Source organism: Ailuropoda melanoleuca, chromosome 2, assembly GCF_002007445.2.
Source record: "Ailuropoda melanoleuca isolate Jingjing chromosome 2, ASM200744v2, whole genome shotgun sequence".
Lineage (NCBI taxonomy): Eukaryota > Metazoa > Chordata > Mammalia > Carnivora > Ursidae > Ailuropoda > Ailuropoda melanoleuca.
The window spans coordinates 134,763,535-134,779,110 of NC_048219.1; the positions used below are offsets into that span (position 1 = coordinate 134,763,535).

At 35.8% G+C, this 15,576-nt stretch overlaps 1 protein-coding gene across 1 annotated transcript in view; it reads left to right on the plus strand.

Moving 5' to 3' along the window:
• Nucleotides 1-3,431, plus strand: part of LOC100484218 (sodium channel protein type 2 subunit alpha) — an 84,485-nt gene extending 81,054 nt beyond the window's left edge. Inside the window, 2 exon segments of the mRNA XM_034654667.1 lie at nucleotides 323-407; nucleotides 409-3,431. Coding sequence (XP_034510558.1) covers nucleotides 323-407; nucleotides 409-1,516 — 1,193 coding nt within the window. The 3' untranslated portion in view covers nucleotides 1,517-3,431.
• Nucleotides 3,432-15,576: the final 12,145 nt, after the last annotated feature.

The window sequence follows — 15,576 nt, forward strand, 5'->3', positions numbered from 1 at the left end:
CAAACCCACTCCTTTGCTTCACTGCCGTGTACTTTGTGACATCTTTAGGCCTTTAGTGATTGAGTTTTTTAATAGATGCTTTTCTTGAACTAGGTAAAATGACCATTAAGACCTCAGCATAAAGGGGTTAATGTTATAACACCAAACGTATCAGTTTCATTTTGCTAGACAAATACTGCAGATGTGTGTGTGTGTATTATGTGTGTACCTAATTCTTATGTCCACATTTTGTAAAACTAGTGATTATCTAATCCATGTAAATTTTCATTCACTACCATTAAATATAGAACTATTTTTGTTTTTGTTTCTTGACTTTCCATAGGCATGTTTCTGGCTGAGCTGATAGAAAAATACTTTGTGTCTCCTACCCTGTTCCGAGTGATCCGGCTCGCCAGGATTGGTCGAATCGCGTCTGATCAAAGGGGCCAAGGGGATCCGCACGCTGCTCTTCGCTCTGATGATGTCCCTTCCGGCCTTGTTTAACATCGGCCTCCTGCTCTTCCTGGTCATGTTCATCTACGCCATCTTCGGAATGTCCAATTTTGCCTATGTTAAGAGGGAAGTTGGAATTGATGACATGTTCAACTTTGAGACCTTTGGCAACAGCATGATCTGCCTGTTCCAAATTACCACCTCTGCTGGCTGGGACGGACTGCTAGCACCTATTCTTAATAGTGGACCTCCAGACTGTGACCCTGAAAAAGATCACCCTGGAAGCTCAGTTAAGGGAGACTGCGGGAACCCATCTGTCGGGATTTTCTTTTTTGTCAGTTACATCATCATATCATTTCTGGTCGTGGTGAACATGTACATCGCTGTCATCCTGGAGAACTTCAGTGTTGCTACTGAGGAAAGTGCAGAGCCCCTGAGCGAGGATGACTTTGAGATGTTCTATGAGGTCTGGGAGAAGTTTGATCCCGATGCCACCCAGTTTATAGAGTTTGCCAAGCTCTCGGATTTCGCAGCTGCCCTGGATCCTCCTCTTCTCATAGCCAAACCAAACAAAGTCCAGCTCATTGCCATGGACCTGCCCATGGTCAGTGGGGACCGGATCCATTGTCTTGACATCTTATTTGCTTTTACAAAGCGTGTTTTGGGTGAGAGTGGAGAGATGGATGCCCTTCGAATACAGATGGAGGAGCGATTCATGGCATCGAATCCCTCCAAAGTCTCCTACGAGCCCATCACAACCACTCTGAAACGCAAACAAGAAGAGGTGTCTGCTATCGTTATCCAGAGGGCTTATAGACGCTACCTCTTGAAGCAAAAAGTTAAAAAGGTTTCGTGTATCTATAAGAAAGACAAAGGCAAAGAAGGTGATGGAACACCTATCAAAGATGATATCCTCATTGACAAACTAAATGAGAATTCAACTCCAGAGAAAACCGATGTGACACCTTCCACCACTTCTCCACCTTCCTATGATAGTGTGACCAAACCGGAAAAGGAAAAATTTGAAAAAGACAAATCAGAAAAGGAAGACAAAGGGAAAGATATCAGGGAAAGTAAAAAGTAAAAAGGAACAAAGAATACTCCATTTTGTGATCAATTGTTTACAGCCTGTGATGGTGATGTAGTGGTGTCAACAGGACTCCCAGAGGAGGTCTATGCCAAACTGACTGTTTTTACAAATGTATACTTAAGGTCAGTGCCTATAACAAGACAGAGACCTCTGGTCAGCAAACTGGGACTCAATAAACCAGAAAAACAACATTGACAGGAGGTTTCTGTTTTCACAACCAGCTGACACTGCTGAAGAGCAGAGATGTAATGGCTACTCGGACAATAGGAACCACTTTAAAGGGGGGCGGGAAGTTAAATTTTTATGTAAATTCAACATGTGACACTTGATGATAGTAATCGTCACCACTGTTTATGATTTAACTGCCACACCTGCCATATTTTTACAAAATGTATGCTGTGAATTTATCACCTTTTTTTTTAATTCACAGGTTGTTTACTATTATATGTGACTATTTTTGTAAATGGGTTTATGTTTTGGGGAGAGGGAGTAAAGGTAGGGAATTCTACGTTTCTCTATTGCATAACTGGATATATTTTAAATGAAGGCATGCTGCACTTCTCATTCACACATGAAAAAAAAATCACATCACAAAAAGAAAGAGTTTACTTCTTGTTTCAGGATGTTTTTAGATTTTTGAGGTGCTTAAATAGCTATTCATGTTTTTAAGGTATCTCATCCAGAAAAATTTTAATGTGCCTGTAAATGTTCCATGGAATTCACAAGCGTTGAAGAATTGTTTTATTTTTACATAATCCATTATATGTACATGTATATATGTATATATGTATATGTGCGTGTATATACATATATATGTATACACACAGAGAGACACACACACCATTACATAGTCATTCAGAGTCCCGGCAGCATGATTATACCATTTTTGATAAGTGTCCTTTGGCATAAACTAAAAATATCCTATCAATCCTTTTAAGAACCTGAATTGACCAAAAAGCACCCCCCCACCACTTTATAAAGTTGATTCTGCTTTTTTCCTGCAGTATTGTTTAGCCATCTTCTGCTCTTGGTGAGGTTGACATAGCTTATGTCAATTTAAACAATAAAAGTCTGCTTTGTAAATAGTAATTTTACCCAGTGGTGCATGTTTGAGCAAACAAAAATGATGACTTAAGCACAGTATTTATTGCATCAAATATGTACCACAGTAAGTATAGTTTGCAAGCTTTCAACAGGTAATACGATGTAATTGGTTCCATTATAAGTTTGAAGCTCTCACTGCTGCATGTTTATCTTGCCTATGCTGCTGTATCCTACTCCTTCCACTGTTCAGAAGTCTAATATGGGAAGCCATATGTCAGTGGTGAAGTGAAGCAAATTGTTCGACCAAGACCTCATTCTTCGTGTCATTAAGCAATAGGTTGCAGCAAACGATGAAGAGCTTCTTGCTTTTTATTCTTGCAGTCTTCATTGAACACTCCATGGTGACCAGCCCGACTGTACGGACATGTTGCAAGCTGCTTAAATCTGTTGAAACTATATGGTTAGAGTTTTCTAAGAAAATATAAATACTGTAAAAAGTTCATTTTATTTTATTTTTCAGCCTTTTGTACATAAAATGAGAAATTAAAAGTATCTTCAGGTTGATGTCACAGTCACTATTGTTAGTTTCTGTTCCTAGCACTTTTAAATTGCAGCACTTCACAAAATAAGAAACAAAGACTAAGATGCAGTGTAGGTTTCTGCTTTTTTATTAGTACTGTAAACTTTGCACACATTTCAATGTGAAACAAATCTCAGACTGAGTCCAGCATTTATTTGCTTTCAAATAGTAATGCCTTATCATCAAAAGAAGCTTAAGGAAAGACCAGTTGATATTCTTGGCATTGCTTGGGTCAAATGTTTCCACCTAGTCTTTTTATTCAGTAAATCGTCAGTCTTTTCCAGTGTTTGTTTACCCAGATAGATCTTACTCTTATTGACCCGTATGGCATTAGAACTGTATCAGTTATGATAGGGGACTGAAATTTTGTGGGTTTTTTTTTTTTCCCTCACAAAGCCAGGTAGTGAAATTATATTACCAGTTACAGCAAAACATTTTGTTTTCCTTTCACAAGCAACATTAAATGTAGATTCTTTATACTAAAGCTATTGACTTGTAGTGTGTTGGTGAAATGCATGCAGGAAAATGCTATTACCATAAAGAACGGTAAACCACATTACAATCAAGCCAAAAGAATAAAAGTTTTGCTTTTGTTTTGTATTTAATTGTTCTGTCTTTGTTTCTATCTTTGAAATGCCATTTAAAGGTAAATTTCTATCATGTAAAAATGATCTATCAGAAAAAATATAAATGTAAAGAATACACATTAAATATAATAATTCATCTTTAAATTTTTTCATGGAATGGAAATCAATTAAGAAGAGTGTATTGGATATCTAGTTTTAATATTGGCCAAAAATCTAGATATGGTATTGGGTAGAGTACTGGAAAGTTACAAAAATTAATAAAAAAATTGACTAACATTTTAAGTTGTGTGTCCTTTCTCCTTCCCATCTACCTACTGTTTAGTTTTGTTCTCCTTTTCACTTTAGTTTCTTCCCTATGTATTCTTTTTTTTTTTTAAGATTTTGTTTATTTACTTGACAGAAAGGGAGTGAGCGAGCAAGAGAGCGGCAGGCAGAGGGAGAGGGAGAAGCAAGCTTCCCACTGAGCAGGGAGCCCAATGCAGAGCTTGATCCCAGGACCCTGAGATCACAACCTGAGCCAAAGGCAGTTGCTTAACTGACTGAGCCACCCAGGAGCCCTTCCTATGTACTTTTGATCTACTTTCCTATATACTTTTCCATTCCTTCCTTTGGCTCTTGTTTTTCATTCAGGATATTTTTCTTGTTTCTTTTCTGTTCACCCAATCTCTTATTAATTACATTCTGTAGACAATGGCTCTGTGCACTTAAACCCCTAATAATTTGTTGTCACTATAAAAAATCCATAGAGTATCATTATAGTCATTTCTACAATTTCTTTGGCAAAAATTCTAAGCGAGCTTAGATCTCAACACTTTGTACCATATTAACAAAACTTCCAAATGACACAGATTTGGCTTTTCTACTTAATTTGAGCAGTTTGGGAAATGTTTCTCAATTCTGTTTCCATATTAGAGTTACCTGAGAAGCTTTTTTAAAAATGTCAATGCATGGGCCAAGTTCAGACCAATTGAAATCATATCTCTGGGGATGAGACTTAAGCATCTAATTTTTTTTAAGGCTTACCATTGATGCTGATTCATACTAAGGGTTGAAAGCCAGTGAGTTAGGGTCTCTATGCCCAATAGGAAAAAAATATTCTACAGAAAATGCCTGCCCCTTTCACGTTTCCGAGTTTTCATTATGTAATTCACTGTGTATAAAGTAAGGCTTCCAATATGGTGGGTTTTGAGGTGTTTATCTTGTAGTGCAAGGACTTGACATTGATCTATTTATATATCAGGGGTTCTCTTCTAAGACTAAGACTGTAGTTGGTGAAAGGGAATTCTATCAGTATTGTTTTTGAGAACTTTTTCAAATTATACACCCACACAACAGGCACTGCAGTTGTTCCTAGTGCATACTGGGTAAGATGAATATGCAAGAGTTTAGGAAACAGTTTGGATTCATAAAAATACTCTTTCGGGTGAATACTACATGCCCTGTTGGGTAAAAACCATTAATCTGGACCAATGGGAGATAATCCACATAACACACACATTCAGGTTGTCATTCAAGTCAAAAATCTAAACAGGAAAGACCCATCCTCTAGTTCTCTATTCTGGGGCACCTCTCATAATCACATTTTCTCTGAGTTCTGTATAATACAGATCGATTTACGGAGAGCAGAGGGGAGAAAGTAAGAGGAAGGATGAAAAGGCAGAGGAGAAGAAAGAGGGAAAAACAACTGGGAGAAGTAGAGGGAGGGAGGAGAATATCAAAATGGGGAGGGATGCTTTATAAATTAACCTCTGAACAAAGGTCTTGCTGTTAATATCTACAGAAATAGTGAAGAAAGGGGCAAAGAAAAGGCATAGGAAAGAAATTGTGTTTAGTTGTCGACATGTTAGATACACAAAGCAAACATGTTTCTCCTCTCCTTTTTTTTCTAAGAAAAAATACCTATGACAAAGGTGAAGAGGACATTATGCAAGTAAATGTTAGAATGATTGCATCCATAATGGGGTTTTTTTCTGTCATCTGAACTAAATAAATATTTGACTGTCTACTACATATTAACTTTGTGATAGGAGCTGTGAGATCAAAGACAAAATTAACTGTCCAAAAAAAGGGTATAGCTAGAGGTGAAGAGCCTTGAATGTCATGCTCAAGGGCCTGAGATTTATTCTGTTGGCAACAAGGAATGATTGATTGCTCCTCAACAGTGCAATGCAGTGACATTAGATATTTTTGTCCCTATTTAATTTGATAGTAAGAAGACTACACTGACCATTCTTTTTGCTAATATTTCACAGAGCTCTCACTTTCCCATCTCTTTATTTTTAAAGACGTCTGTGTTCTTACCTTTTGGTATAAATTTTTAAAAGAATATACATAGATTTTAAAAAACCTAACATTTTCTGTTAATAGCTTATCTTAATCTACTTGTATTGATTTTATACACAGATATATTTGATTTTATTTTTATTACCTTTTTCTGTGCTTTTTATTTGTTAAGTTTTTCTTTTTTCTTCCTTCCCTTTTTGTCCTCGTTCTCATTAATTCTGTTATGTTTATTCTCTCTCCCACATCGGTACTGGTTCGGAAGCTGCACATCTTCCTCCCTCTCTCCCTTCTTCCCTTCCTCACTGCCTTCCTTTTCTCTCTCTCTTTTCTTTTTTAATAAGTGATTGCTCTTAAATTTTAACATGCATACTTAACTAGTGAAATAAAATCAGCAGTTGCACCCTTATCTGGAACAATGAAGTTCCCTAGATTCAGTACATATTATTGTCCCCTTTTGGTGTGATTTTTGTCTACTATTTTAATTCTGCTTTGTCTGACACCCAACAAATTAAACAATATTATTATGATGAATTTGTATATTCAGTGCTTATTTAGACTTATTCACATGTTAATTAATTTTTCCTAAAATATGTTTCTTCTGTCTACTTCTTCATTTTATGCGCTATTTCCTTCGTTGTTTTTCTTTAAGATTTATTTATTTAAGACAGGGGGGCACAGGGAGAGGGAGAGGAAAAGGGAGAGAGTCCAAAGCAGACCCTACCCTGAGCCCCTGAGCACGGAGCCTGGAGTGGGACTTAATCTTACAACCCTGAGAGCACAGCCTAAGGTGAAATCAAGAGTCAGTCACTTAACTGTGCCACCCAGGTGCCCCCTATTTCCTTCTTGAACTATGTAAGGAATTTTATTAGTAAGGTCTGTGGGTAGCAAATTGACTCTTTTTTTTTCTTTTTCTGAAAATGGCTTTATTTCAGCCATATTTCTAAAAAAAGATTTATTTATTTTAGAAAGAGAAAGAGAGACAGAGAGAACACAAGTGGGGAGAAGGTCAGAGGGAGGGACTCCCAAGCACACTCCCTGCTGAGTGCAGAGCTGATGTGGGGCTCACACTCACAACACACGAGATCCTGACCTGAGCCGAAATCATGAATCAGACGCTTAACCAACTGAGCCACCAAGGCAACCCCAGCCATATTTTTAATGGAATAGTTTAGATAATAATTATTATGGTGGTTTTTAAAAAATTTTTTGAGTCTAGTTATGAAATTAACTTTATTAATCTGCCTCAGAATTAATGCTATTTTAATTTGAGATTGATATATTTATCAACATCTGTAATTCAGAAAATTTCAGGAAAATTCTCAACTTTCAGCAAACAAATATCTCATCCTATATTCTTCTGCTTTCTCCATCTGGAACTTCTGAGGGTTATATGTTGAAATTTCTTAATCTTTCTCCCACGTTTTTTTACTGTCTCTTATTTTTAGTGTTCTTTCTGGGTAATTGGTCAGCTTTTGGTATCAGGATAATCCTGGCTTCATAAAACAAGTTAGAAATTGTCCATTCCTGAAAGAATTTCTGTAAGAGTGCAATTATTTCTCCCTTACATAATGATAGAATTCATTAGTAAAGCCATTTGGAACTTCAGCGTTCTTTGTGGACAAGTTTTTAATTAAAGATATTTGTTCCTTTAGTAGATCTAGGGCTATTAGGATTTTTCCCTTTTTTTGTTTTGGGAAGTTGCATTTTTCTAAAGAATTTGTTCATCCAAGTAATCGAATTTACTGCTAAATGGTTCATGTCATTCCATTATTAGGCTTTCAATATCTGTGGCATCACTAGTCATAACCCTTTCTTCCCTTCTGGTACTGAAAATTTGTAATTTATCTTTTTCTTGATTAGCTTATCTAAGGGTTCTTCAGTTTTATTAATGTATTCAAAATACCAACTTTTGGTTTATTGATTTTCTCTACAGTTTTCAGTTTTCTATCCATTGATTTCTGCTCTCTTCAATCCTACTATGATTAAGTATGTTGTTTGGTGTAGGTTTTCAAAATAGATACCCATTATCAACTTAAAGAGAATCCCTGTGATTCCTAATCTTCTAAGGGTTTTCAAAATCATTAGTGCACACTTAACTTTATTAAATTTTTATTGTACCTTATTTAGATAATCATATTATTGTTATTATTCTTTACTTTGGTATTATGGTAAATAGTATTAATTGCTTTTAGAATGTTAATCCTAATTATTCTGGAATTGAATACAATTTGGTCATTTACATTATCAATTTCATATGTTGCAATATTTAGCTCTTTAATATTTTGTTTCACATTCTCAAATCTACATCTGTAAAACAGCTTGGCCCACAGTATTTCTATCTTTTACTGTGCCTGTTAGGCTTAGATCATAAGGTTATTGTATGCTCAAAACAAGTTGGGAAAAGTTTTCTCCTTTTTTGTCCTCTGTTAGAGATTAAATAACATAGGTGTTAATTTGTCCTTAATATTTGGATGACTTATGAAGTCTTCTGAGCCTGATTTGCCTTTTGTGTTCAATTTTTTAATCTATTTTCTTTAATAGATAGAGGGCCATTTAGCTTTGCTATTTCTTCTGGTTTCACTTGCCATAAAACTATTTTTTTCTAATGATTTAACATTTCAAATAAAATTTCAATTTTTTCACATAAAGTTACTTATAACTTTATATTATCTTTTAAAACTCTGTAGGATCTGTAGTAAAGACCTCTTTCCTACTGATATTAATTTTATTATTATAGTTCATTGTATTATGTTAATTACTATACATTAAGAACCAACTTTTGGCTTTTCTAATCTTCTCTATAGTATGTCCTTTTCTATTTCATTATTAATTTTGGTTGCTTTTATATTTATCTTTTCCTTCTTCTATTTCATTGGTTCTAATTTACCATTATTTTGTAAATTTTTAAAAAACAAGTTCAGCCTTTATTCTCTTCTTAATAAATGCACTTAGGCTAGGCTATAAATTTCTCTCTAAGCATGGCTTTAATAACATTCCACAAATTTTGTTTTTTTTATGTTGTTACCATTCAGTTAAAAATGTTTTCTAATTTCTATTGTGACTTCTTCTTATTTTATTAGAAATTTAGAAGAGTACTGCTTAATTTCCAAATATCTAAGGAATTTTCTAGATATGTTTGTTTTTACTTCTAATTTATTTTCCCTTTGTTCAGATAATATACTCTGCATAATTTTAATCATTTAACTTTCGGGGAGGACTACTTTGTAGCTCAGCAGCTAGCAAATGTAACGTAAGTTTCATATGTGGTTGAAAATAAAGTGTATTATTCAGTTATTATTGTTTTATTATGTTTAATAGATCAAGTTTATTGATTATGTTATCAAAATTCATCTTTATTGATTTTTGTCTGTTTTTTCTATATAAATACATCACACATTCTTAATTGATAAATATTGTAGTATATTATTGAAGTCAATCTTTAGGGGGTAAAAGGAATTATCACCTCATATTCAATTCTAGAAAGGCATCCTATAAAAGATTGCATTATTAGAAGGAACTATGAGTAGTTTATAACTATTGCCATTATTTTCCAATACTAAAAGGCATTCTCTTGTAATACCAACCAATATTTTAGGAAACCATATTCTGATGTGTGTTGGTTGACCTTCTTTGATGGTTCCTCAAAAAGTTAAACACAGAATTACCATACAACCCAGCAATTCCACTCATAGGTGTACACCCAAGAGAAAGGATAAAATATGCACACACAGAGATGTGTTCACAAATTTTTATAACAGCATTACTCGTAACAACAAAAAGGTGGAAACAATCCAAATTCCCATCATTGGGTAAAGAGATAAACTGTAGAATATACATACAATGAAATATTATTCAACAATAAAAAGGAATGCAGTACTGACACATACTACAACTTGAATTGACCTTAATAGCATCATGAAAAGAAGGAGGCCAGAATGAAAGGTATTGTATGATTTCTTTTATATGACATGTCCAGAATAAGCAAATCCATACAGACCGAAAGCTGGTTAAGGCTTACTAGGGGATGCTGAGGGCAGAATAGGGAGTGATTACTTACTCGTTATGGGGTGTTTTCTGAGGCTATTTGAAGGTTTTGAAACTAAAGATAGATTGTGGTTGCACAAAATTGTGAGTACACTAAATGCCACTGAGTTGCACACTTTAATATAATTACGTGAATTTCATTTCAACGGAAATTTAGATGAAAAAAATTAGTTAATATTATTGCAATACTACCCACTAGGGGGCGCTACTTCCATTACGAAACATGACAAGCATTTTTTTTTGGTAGAGTAGGAGAGTTACCTTTGCAAATACATTTTGTGCTTATTTTGCATCTATTTTAGATGTGAAAAAATAGAAGCAACTGTACCTTTTGGAAACATTTCTGGAAAACAATGTTTTACATTTGAATTATCTCTTAGGAAAAAGCAGTTTGTCAACCATCTTTATTAAGAAAAGATTTCTTTCCTTGAACGTTGAAGACCTCATAGTTGAAAATCCAAACCAACACAAATAAATTATGAAGCCAAAGAAATGGTGAATGGAAAACACTTCAGAGAGTCACATAAAACTGGATGAACAAAATGTCCAAGTACAGAGTTTCAAATAACTTTTCATTATTACTGTAAGTACTTGAGAGGGTCTTGAAGTGTTTATCCACATTTTCATAAGCACAATAAAATTTGGTTGTCCATCTCAGCTCATGTCTTAAATTCTTTCTCTAATTCATGAAATAACTCTATTCATTAATAAAGCCCTATTTGTTGAAGTAGCATCAGGAATAAAATTAGACCATTATCTCCCTTAGCTTCTGTGGCCAGGGATTTTAACAAAGTCACACACGAAGGGTCATGCTTTCATATGTGTGAAATATGTATTTTTAGCTTCAACCCACGCAATAAGTTACTCTTCCTACAAAGAAAATGTCCTCCTGCTATTGTAAACAACAGATCCCAATTGCGGCAGAGAAAAATTAGCCCTAGAAAACATAGTCCCCAAAGCAAATATGATTCAAAACATTCTAATTAGTACCATATAATTATAGCATTGTATCGCCATTCTTGGGTTAATTTATAAAGTCAGCAGTCAGCATTTTCCAAGTCGTACCAACAGCAAGCAAAGCCTTCCTCAGAATTAGCTGATAAAGACTATAAAGACCGCACTCCGAGCAAAATCAGAACGGTCTTGCTATTAAGTCCTCTGTGAAATAAGAAACAAGCATTCTGGGACAGACAGTTTGGGACAAACTCAATGTGAGGCTTGGCAAGAGAATCTAACAATTCAGAAACATGAGCTTAATCATAGACCTTTACTTAGAAAGAAATGGAAAAATGTCAGAACCTACTCTATAGTCCATATATGAGGCATACATAGATTTTCCTAAGATGCTTCAATTCAGTCATTCTAAAACCCAACAAATGAAATACCTTTTTGTCTTTTCCATGGAATAACTTTTAGATATTGTTATAGTGCATTGGTTTTCAATTGTCAAGTAACAAATAACTACAGATATGGTAACTCAACACATGTTTGTTATCTCACAGTTTCTATGGGTCAGGAGTCTGGGCACAGTTTACCTGGGTCTTCTGCTCGGGGTCTCAAAAAGACTGTAATCAAGACATTGGCCAGTACTGGGGTCTCATCTGATGCTTGGGGGGCCTCTTCCAAGCTCATGCGGTTGTTGGTAGATTTCAGTTCCTTACAGTTACAGAACCCATGGTGGCTTGCTTCTTCAAAGCCAGCGGGAGTCTTTGTTGCTTCAAGTCTCCAGGTTCACTGTAATGGCAGATACATATCATTATACATTTGTCCAAGCCCATAGAATGCTAAACGCCAAGAGTGAACTGTAATCTGAATTATGGACTGGGGTGATTATGATGTGTCAATATGGGTGTATCATTTGTAGCAAATGTAGCACTCTGGTGGAGGATGTTGATGGGGGACGGGAAGACAATGCACGTGTAGGGGCAAGGGACATATGGAAAATCCCTGTACTTTCCTCTCAATTTTTCTGTGAACCTAAAACTGCTCTATAAATAAATAAATAATAAATAAATAAATAGTTTTTTTTAAAAAATTAAATTAAATCAATTAGGTATCTTTATTACATATGCAAAATTCCTTCACCTTTGCCATATTTCAATGGTTAAAAGCAAGTCACAGGTTCTGCCCACATTTAGGTAAAGGGAATTACACCAGGGTGGCACAGCTCAGGGGGAAGGGGGGTCACTTTAGGTGTGTCTGCCACATATAAAGATAGCTGAACTAAATGAAACCTGACTATCCTAACCAAAATTATATTGCTCACAGAGGATAGGCCAGGAAGAAGGCATTCTCTTCTGCAAGCCTCTTATGATTGTGGAATAATGAGGCTGATTTCTCTCTGGGTGGCCACATACATCACACACACAACAATTACAACCAGCCATCACTCTTCATCCTTCACACTAGTATATTCATTCATTTGCACCCCAAATAAACTATCTTTCTCTATCAGACAATGACCTAAGCATTGACAATTGTTTTCCTTTGTCCAGAGGAAATTTCCTTTAGAAGCACGCAGCCTGAATTTTTAAAATTCTAATTAAATCTCTACTGAGTTACTACTCAGAAGAAAAATCAAATATACTTTATCTACTAGAATTTACCCAATCATAATTTCTAACTTACTCAATACGTAAAGAATCCCTGGGGCATTTATTGACTTTTACCCTACTTTTTTTAATGCACAATGATTCATTCTCACATCACTTAAATTTGCACATGACTATTTCCAGATGGTACTGAAATGATCTGGCATCCAGATATTGGTTACTGCACTAATGAAAAGAAGTGGCTAGTCTACACAACTTCTTGCCTGAAAAATCAGAACGTCGGGGAGAAAAAACAAAAAAAGAGGTCTCTTAAATCTCAGCTACAAAGAAACAAGGAAAAATAACAAGTAAAAGAACACTAAGTAAAATTGCTAATCTTGAAGAGTCCTCTGTGAGGGCAGCAAAGACCTTGGAGAAAGAGACATTGGAGCAAGTTTGCAGAGGTAACAATCCCACAATCCTATCTGCATGATCTTGAATAATTTGTTAGTCCTGGGAGTGATTTATGGCATTTGGAATAATTATCTGAAACCGAAAATCTAACTCTTACTTGAGGACCATTTGTAAGTCCTGATTAAATTAATTGCTAGAAATAATAAAGCAATCAAGTCAATCAATAAATAAGTGTATGCTTAAGGTCTGTCACATGCCTGATGCAGGGCTAGGCTTTGTGCCAGACTTGAGTTTGATATGAATCTGGATCTAGTATAGAAGCGGTGAGAATATTGAGGAAGTCTTGTCACCAAACAAAACTGGCTATCCCACGACGTAATGACCCGTCACAGAATCGCTTGTTACAGATTAATACTTGTGCTTTTGTCTTTCTACAAGTGGGGGGATGTCTAAGAACCTAGGTGGCTACTTTCAGGGTGGTTACTAGCTGTAAAGACATCAAAGCATCTTGGCGCCTTTGGAAGGCTTTGATGTCAGTTGCTCAAGATTAATCAGTCATTTGTGTCAGAATTAGGGAAAGTGCCAGGGTGCTACCACTCCCATGTAGACGGTAATACCAGGAAAATAGCAGGTGTTTATTAAATATTGCTGTGAAATTGAATGAATGATGATCTGTATATAGTCTTTCTGAAGGTTTTGGACAACTTCGATCTTCTAGCAGTCTTTCCCATGAGAACTGCCCCCAACTCATACCCCATTTCCCCATAGACTGGACATTTGTCAGGCATTCTTCCAGCTCTGCTGCCTTACCTTTCTGGTCACAGTGGATGAAGGATGAAGACCCAGCTGGATAAATCAGATACTCTTTTACAAATCTGAACTGAAGACATAGAGATTGGTATTTGAAAGTTGAATTATTTACTGGTGGAGCGAGGAAGACTCTGTCTTTCTGAGGATTGTGGGGTTTTTTAAAAATCATTTCTTTGAATTCTATGAAATGTCTTTTCAATAAATCCCCTTTTTATTCATTTATTTTTTTTTTTACTTTGAAGACTATATTACTTTCAACCTAAGATGTCTTAAGTAAGATTATCAATGGGCTTTTGAAATGTGCCGGAGGTCAAAGAAAGGAACACGAGGCATCTGTGGATGAATTACCTTATTTCCTCATTTTTCTCACTTCAAGCATGAAAATTATTAAACTTAAAACTTTTAAGAGTATATCATAGCTTTTCTCTCCATCCTCACATTACAAACTCTTAGGGATACAGCAGGCTTAAGCTCTGTCAAATTTATTTTCTGGAAAATGTTTTTATATCAACAACAACAGCTCCCCAGCTTAAAGGGGAGGAGGGAGAGAGAGAGGATTATAAATTTATAATTCTCAGTAGAAATAGTTTAACATGAAGAAAGTGACAGATGCACTTTAAAGAACATGAAGCGGGGGCACCTGGGTGGCACAGCGGTTAAGCGTCTGCCTTCGGCTCAGGGCGTGATCCTGGCGTTATGGGATCGAGCTCCACATCAGGCTCTTCCGCTATGAGCCTGCTTCTTCCTCTCCCACTCCCCCTGCTTGTGTTCCCTCTCTCGCTGGCTGTCTCTATCTCTGTCGAATAACTAAATAAAATCTTAAAAAAAAAAAATAAAGAACATGAAGCGATTCAGTAGAATCGAACACGTTTGTTGAGCATTTGGTAGAGATTTTCTATTTATAAGCCAGAGTTTATAAATTGTCTGACTCTAGTTTGTTTCAAAATACATGTAGTATTAAATGAACATATACATAGATTTAATAATATGTAAGTAAGTTTATATCTTATGTTGATTTTTCTGAAAACCATGAAGAGCAAAGGGTTACACAGTATTACAGATAAAACTTCTTAATGAATAGCATTATTTTAAAATTTCTATAACTTTTTTAAAATCTGAAGCTGCTTCACTTCTTTTTTCTTGGATATTTTTATTACACTTTTCAATATGCTTAAAATATTTGATAAGATTCATGTATTTAAAGTATACCCTCTGGGGCGCCTGGGCGGCACAGCAGTTGGGCGTCTGCCTTCGGCTCAGGGCGTGATCCCGGCGTTATGGGATCAAGCCCCATGTCAGGCTCCTCTGCTATGAGCCTGCTTCTTCCTCTCCCACTCCCCCTGCTTGTGTTCCCTCTCTCACTGGCTGTCTCTATCTCTGTCGAATAAATAATAAAATATTTAAAAAATAATAATAAAAATAAAAAATAAATTATACCCTCTGATGAAACTCACCTGCTTTAGAGTGCATACATTTTGATTGATAATATATTGTTGTTTCTTACTCTTCCTTGCTAAGAAATGTAAGATCAAATAGGCTACAGAGAATGATTAAACACTAAAAATTGTATATATTAGTATTTTGAAGTTATTACTGCAGTTAGTAGTCACTGGAATAGCAGTTGCTGATATCACAGAAGTGCACACTCCCTGGCTGCCACATTGCCATGGGCTCCATGGGTCTGTCTGCCTCACTTCCTGCTTTACCCTCACTGGTAGCAGCATGCCCTGTGGTTCGTGGCCAGCCTCACTCTCCACCTCT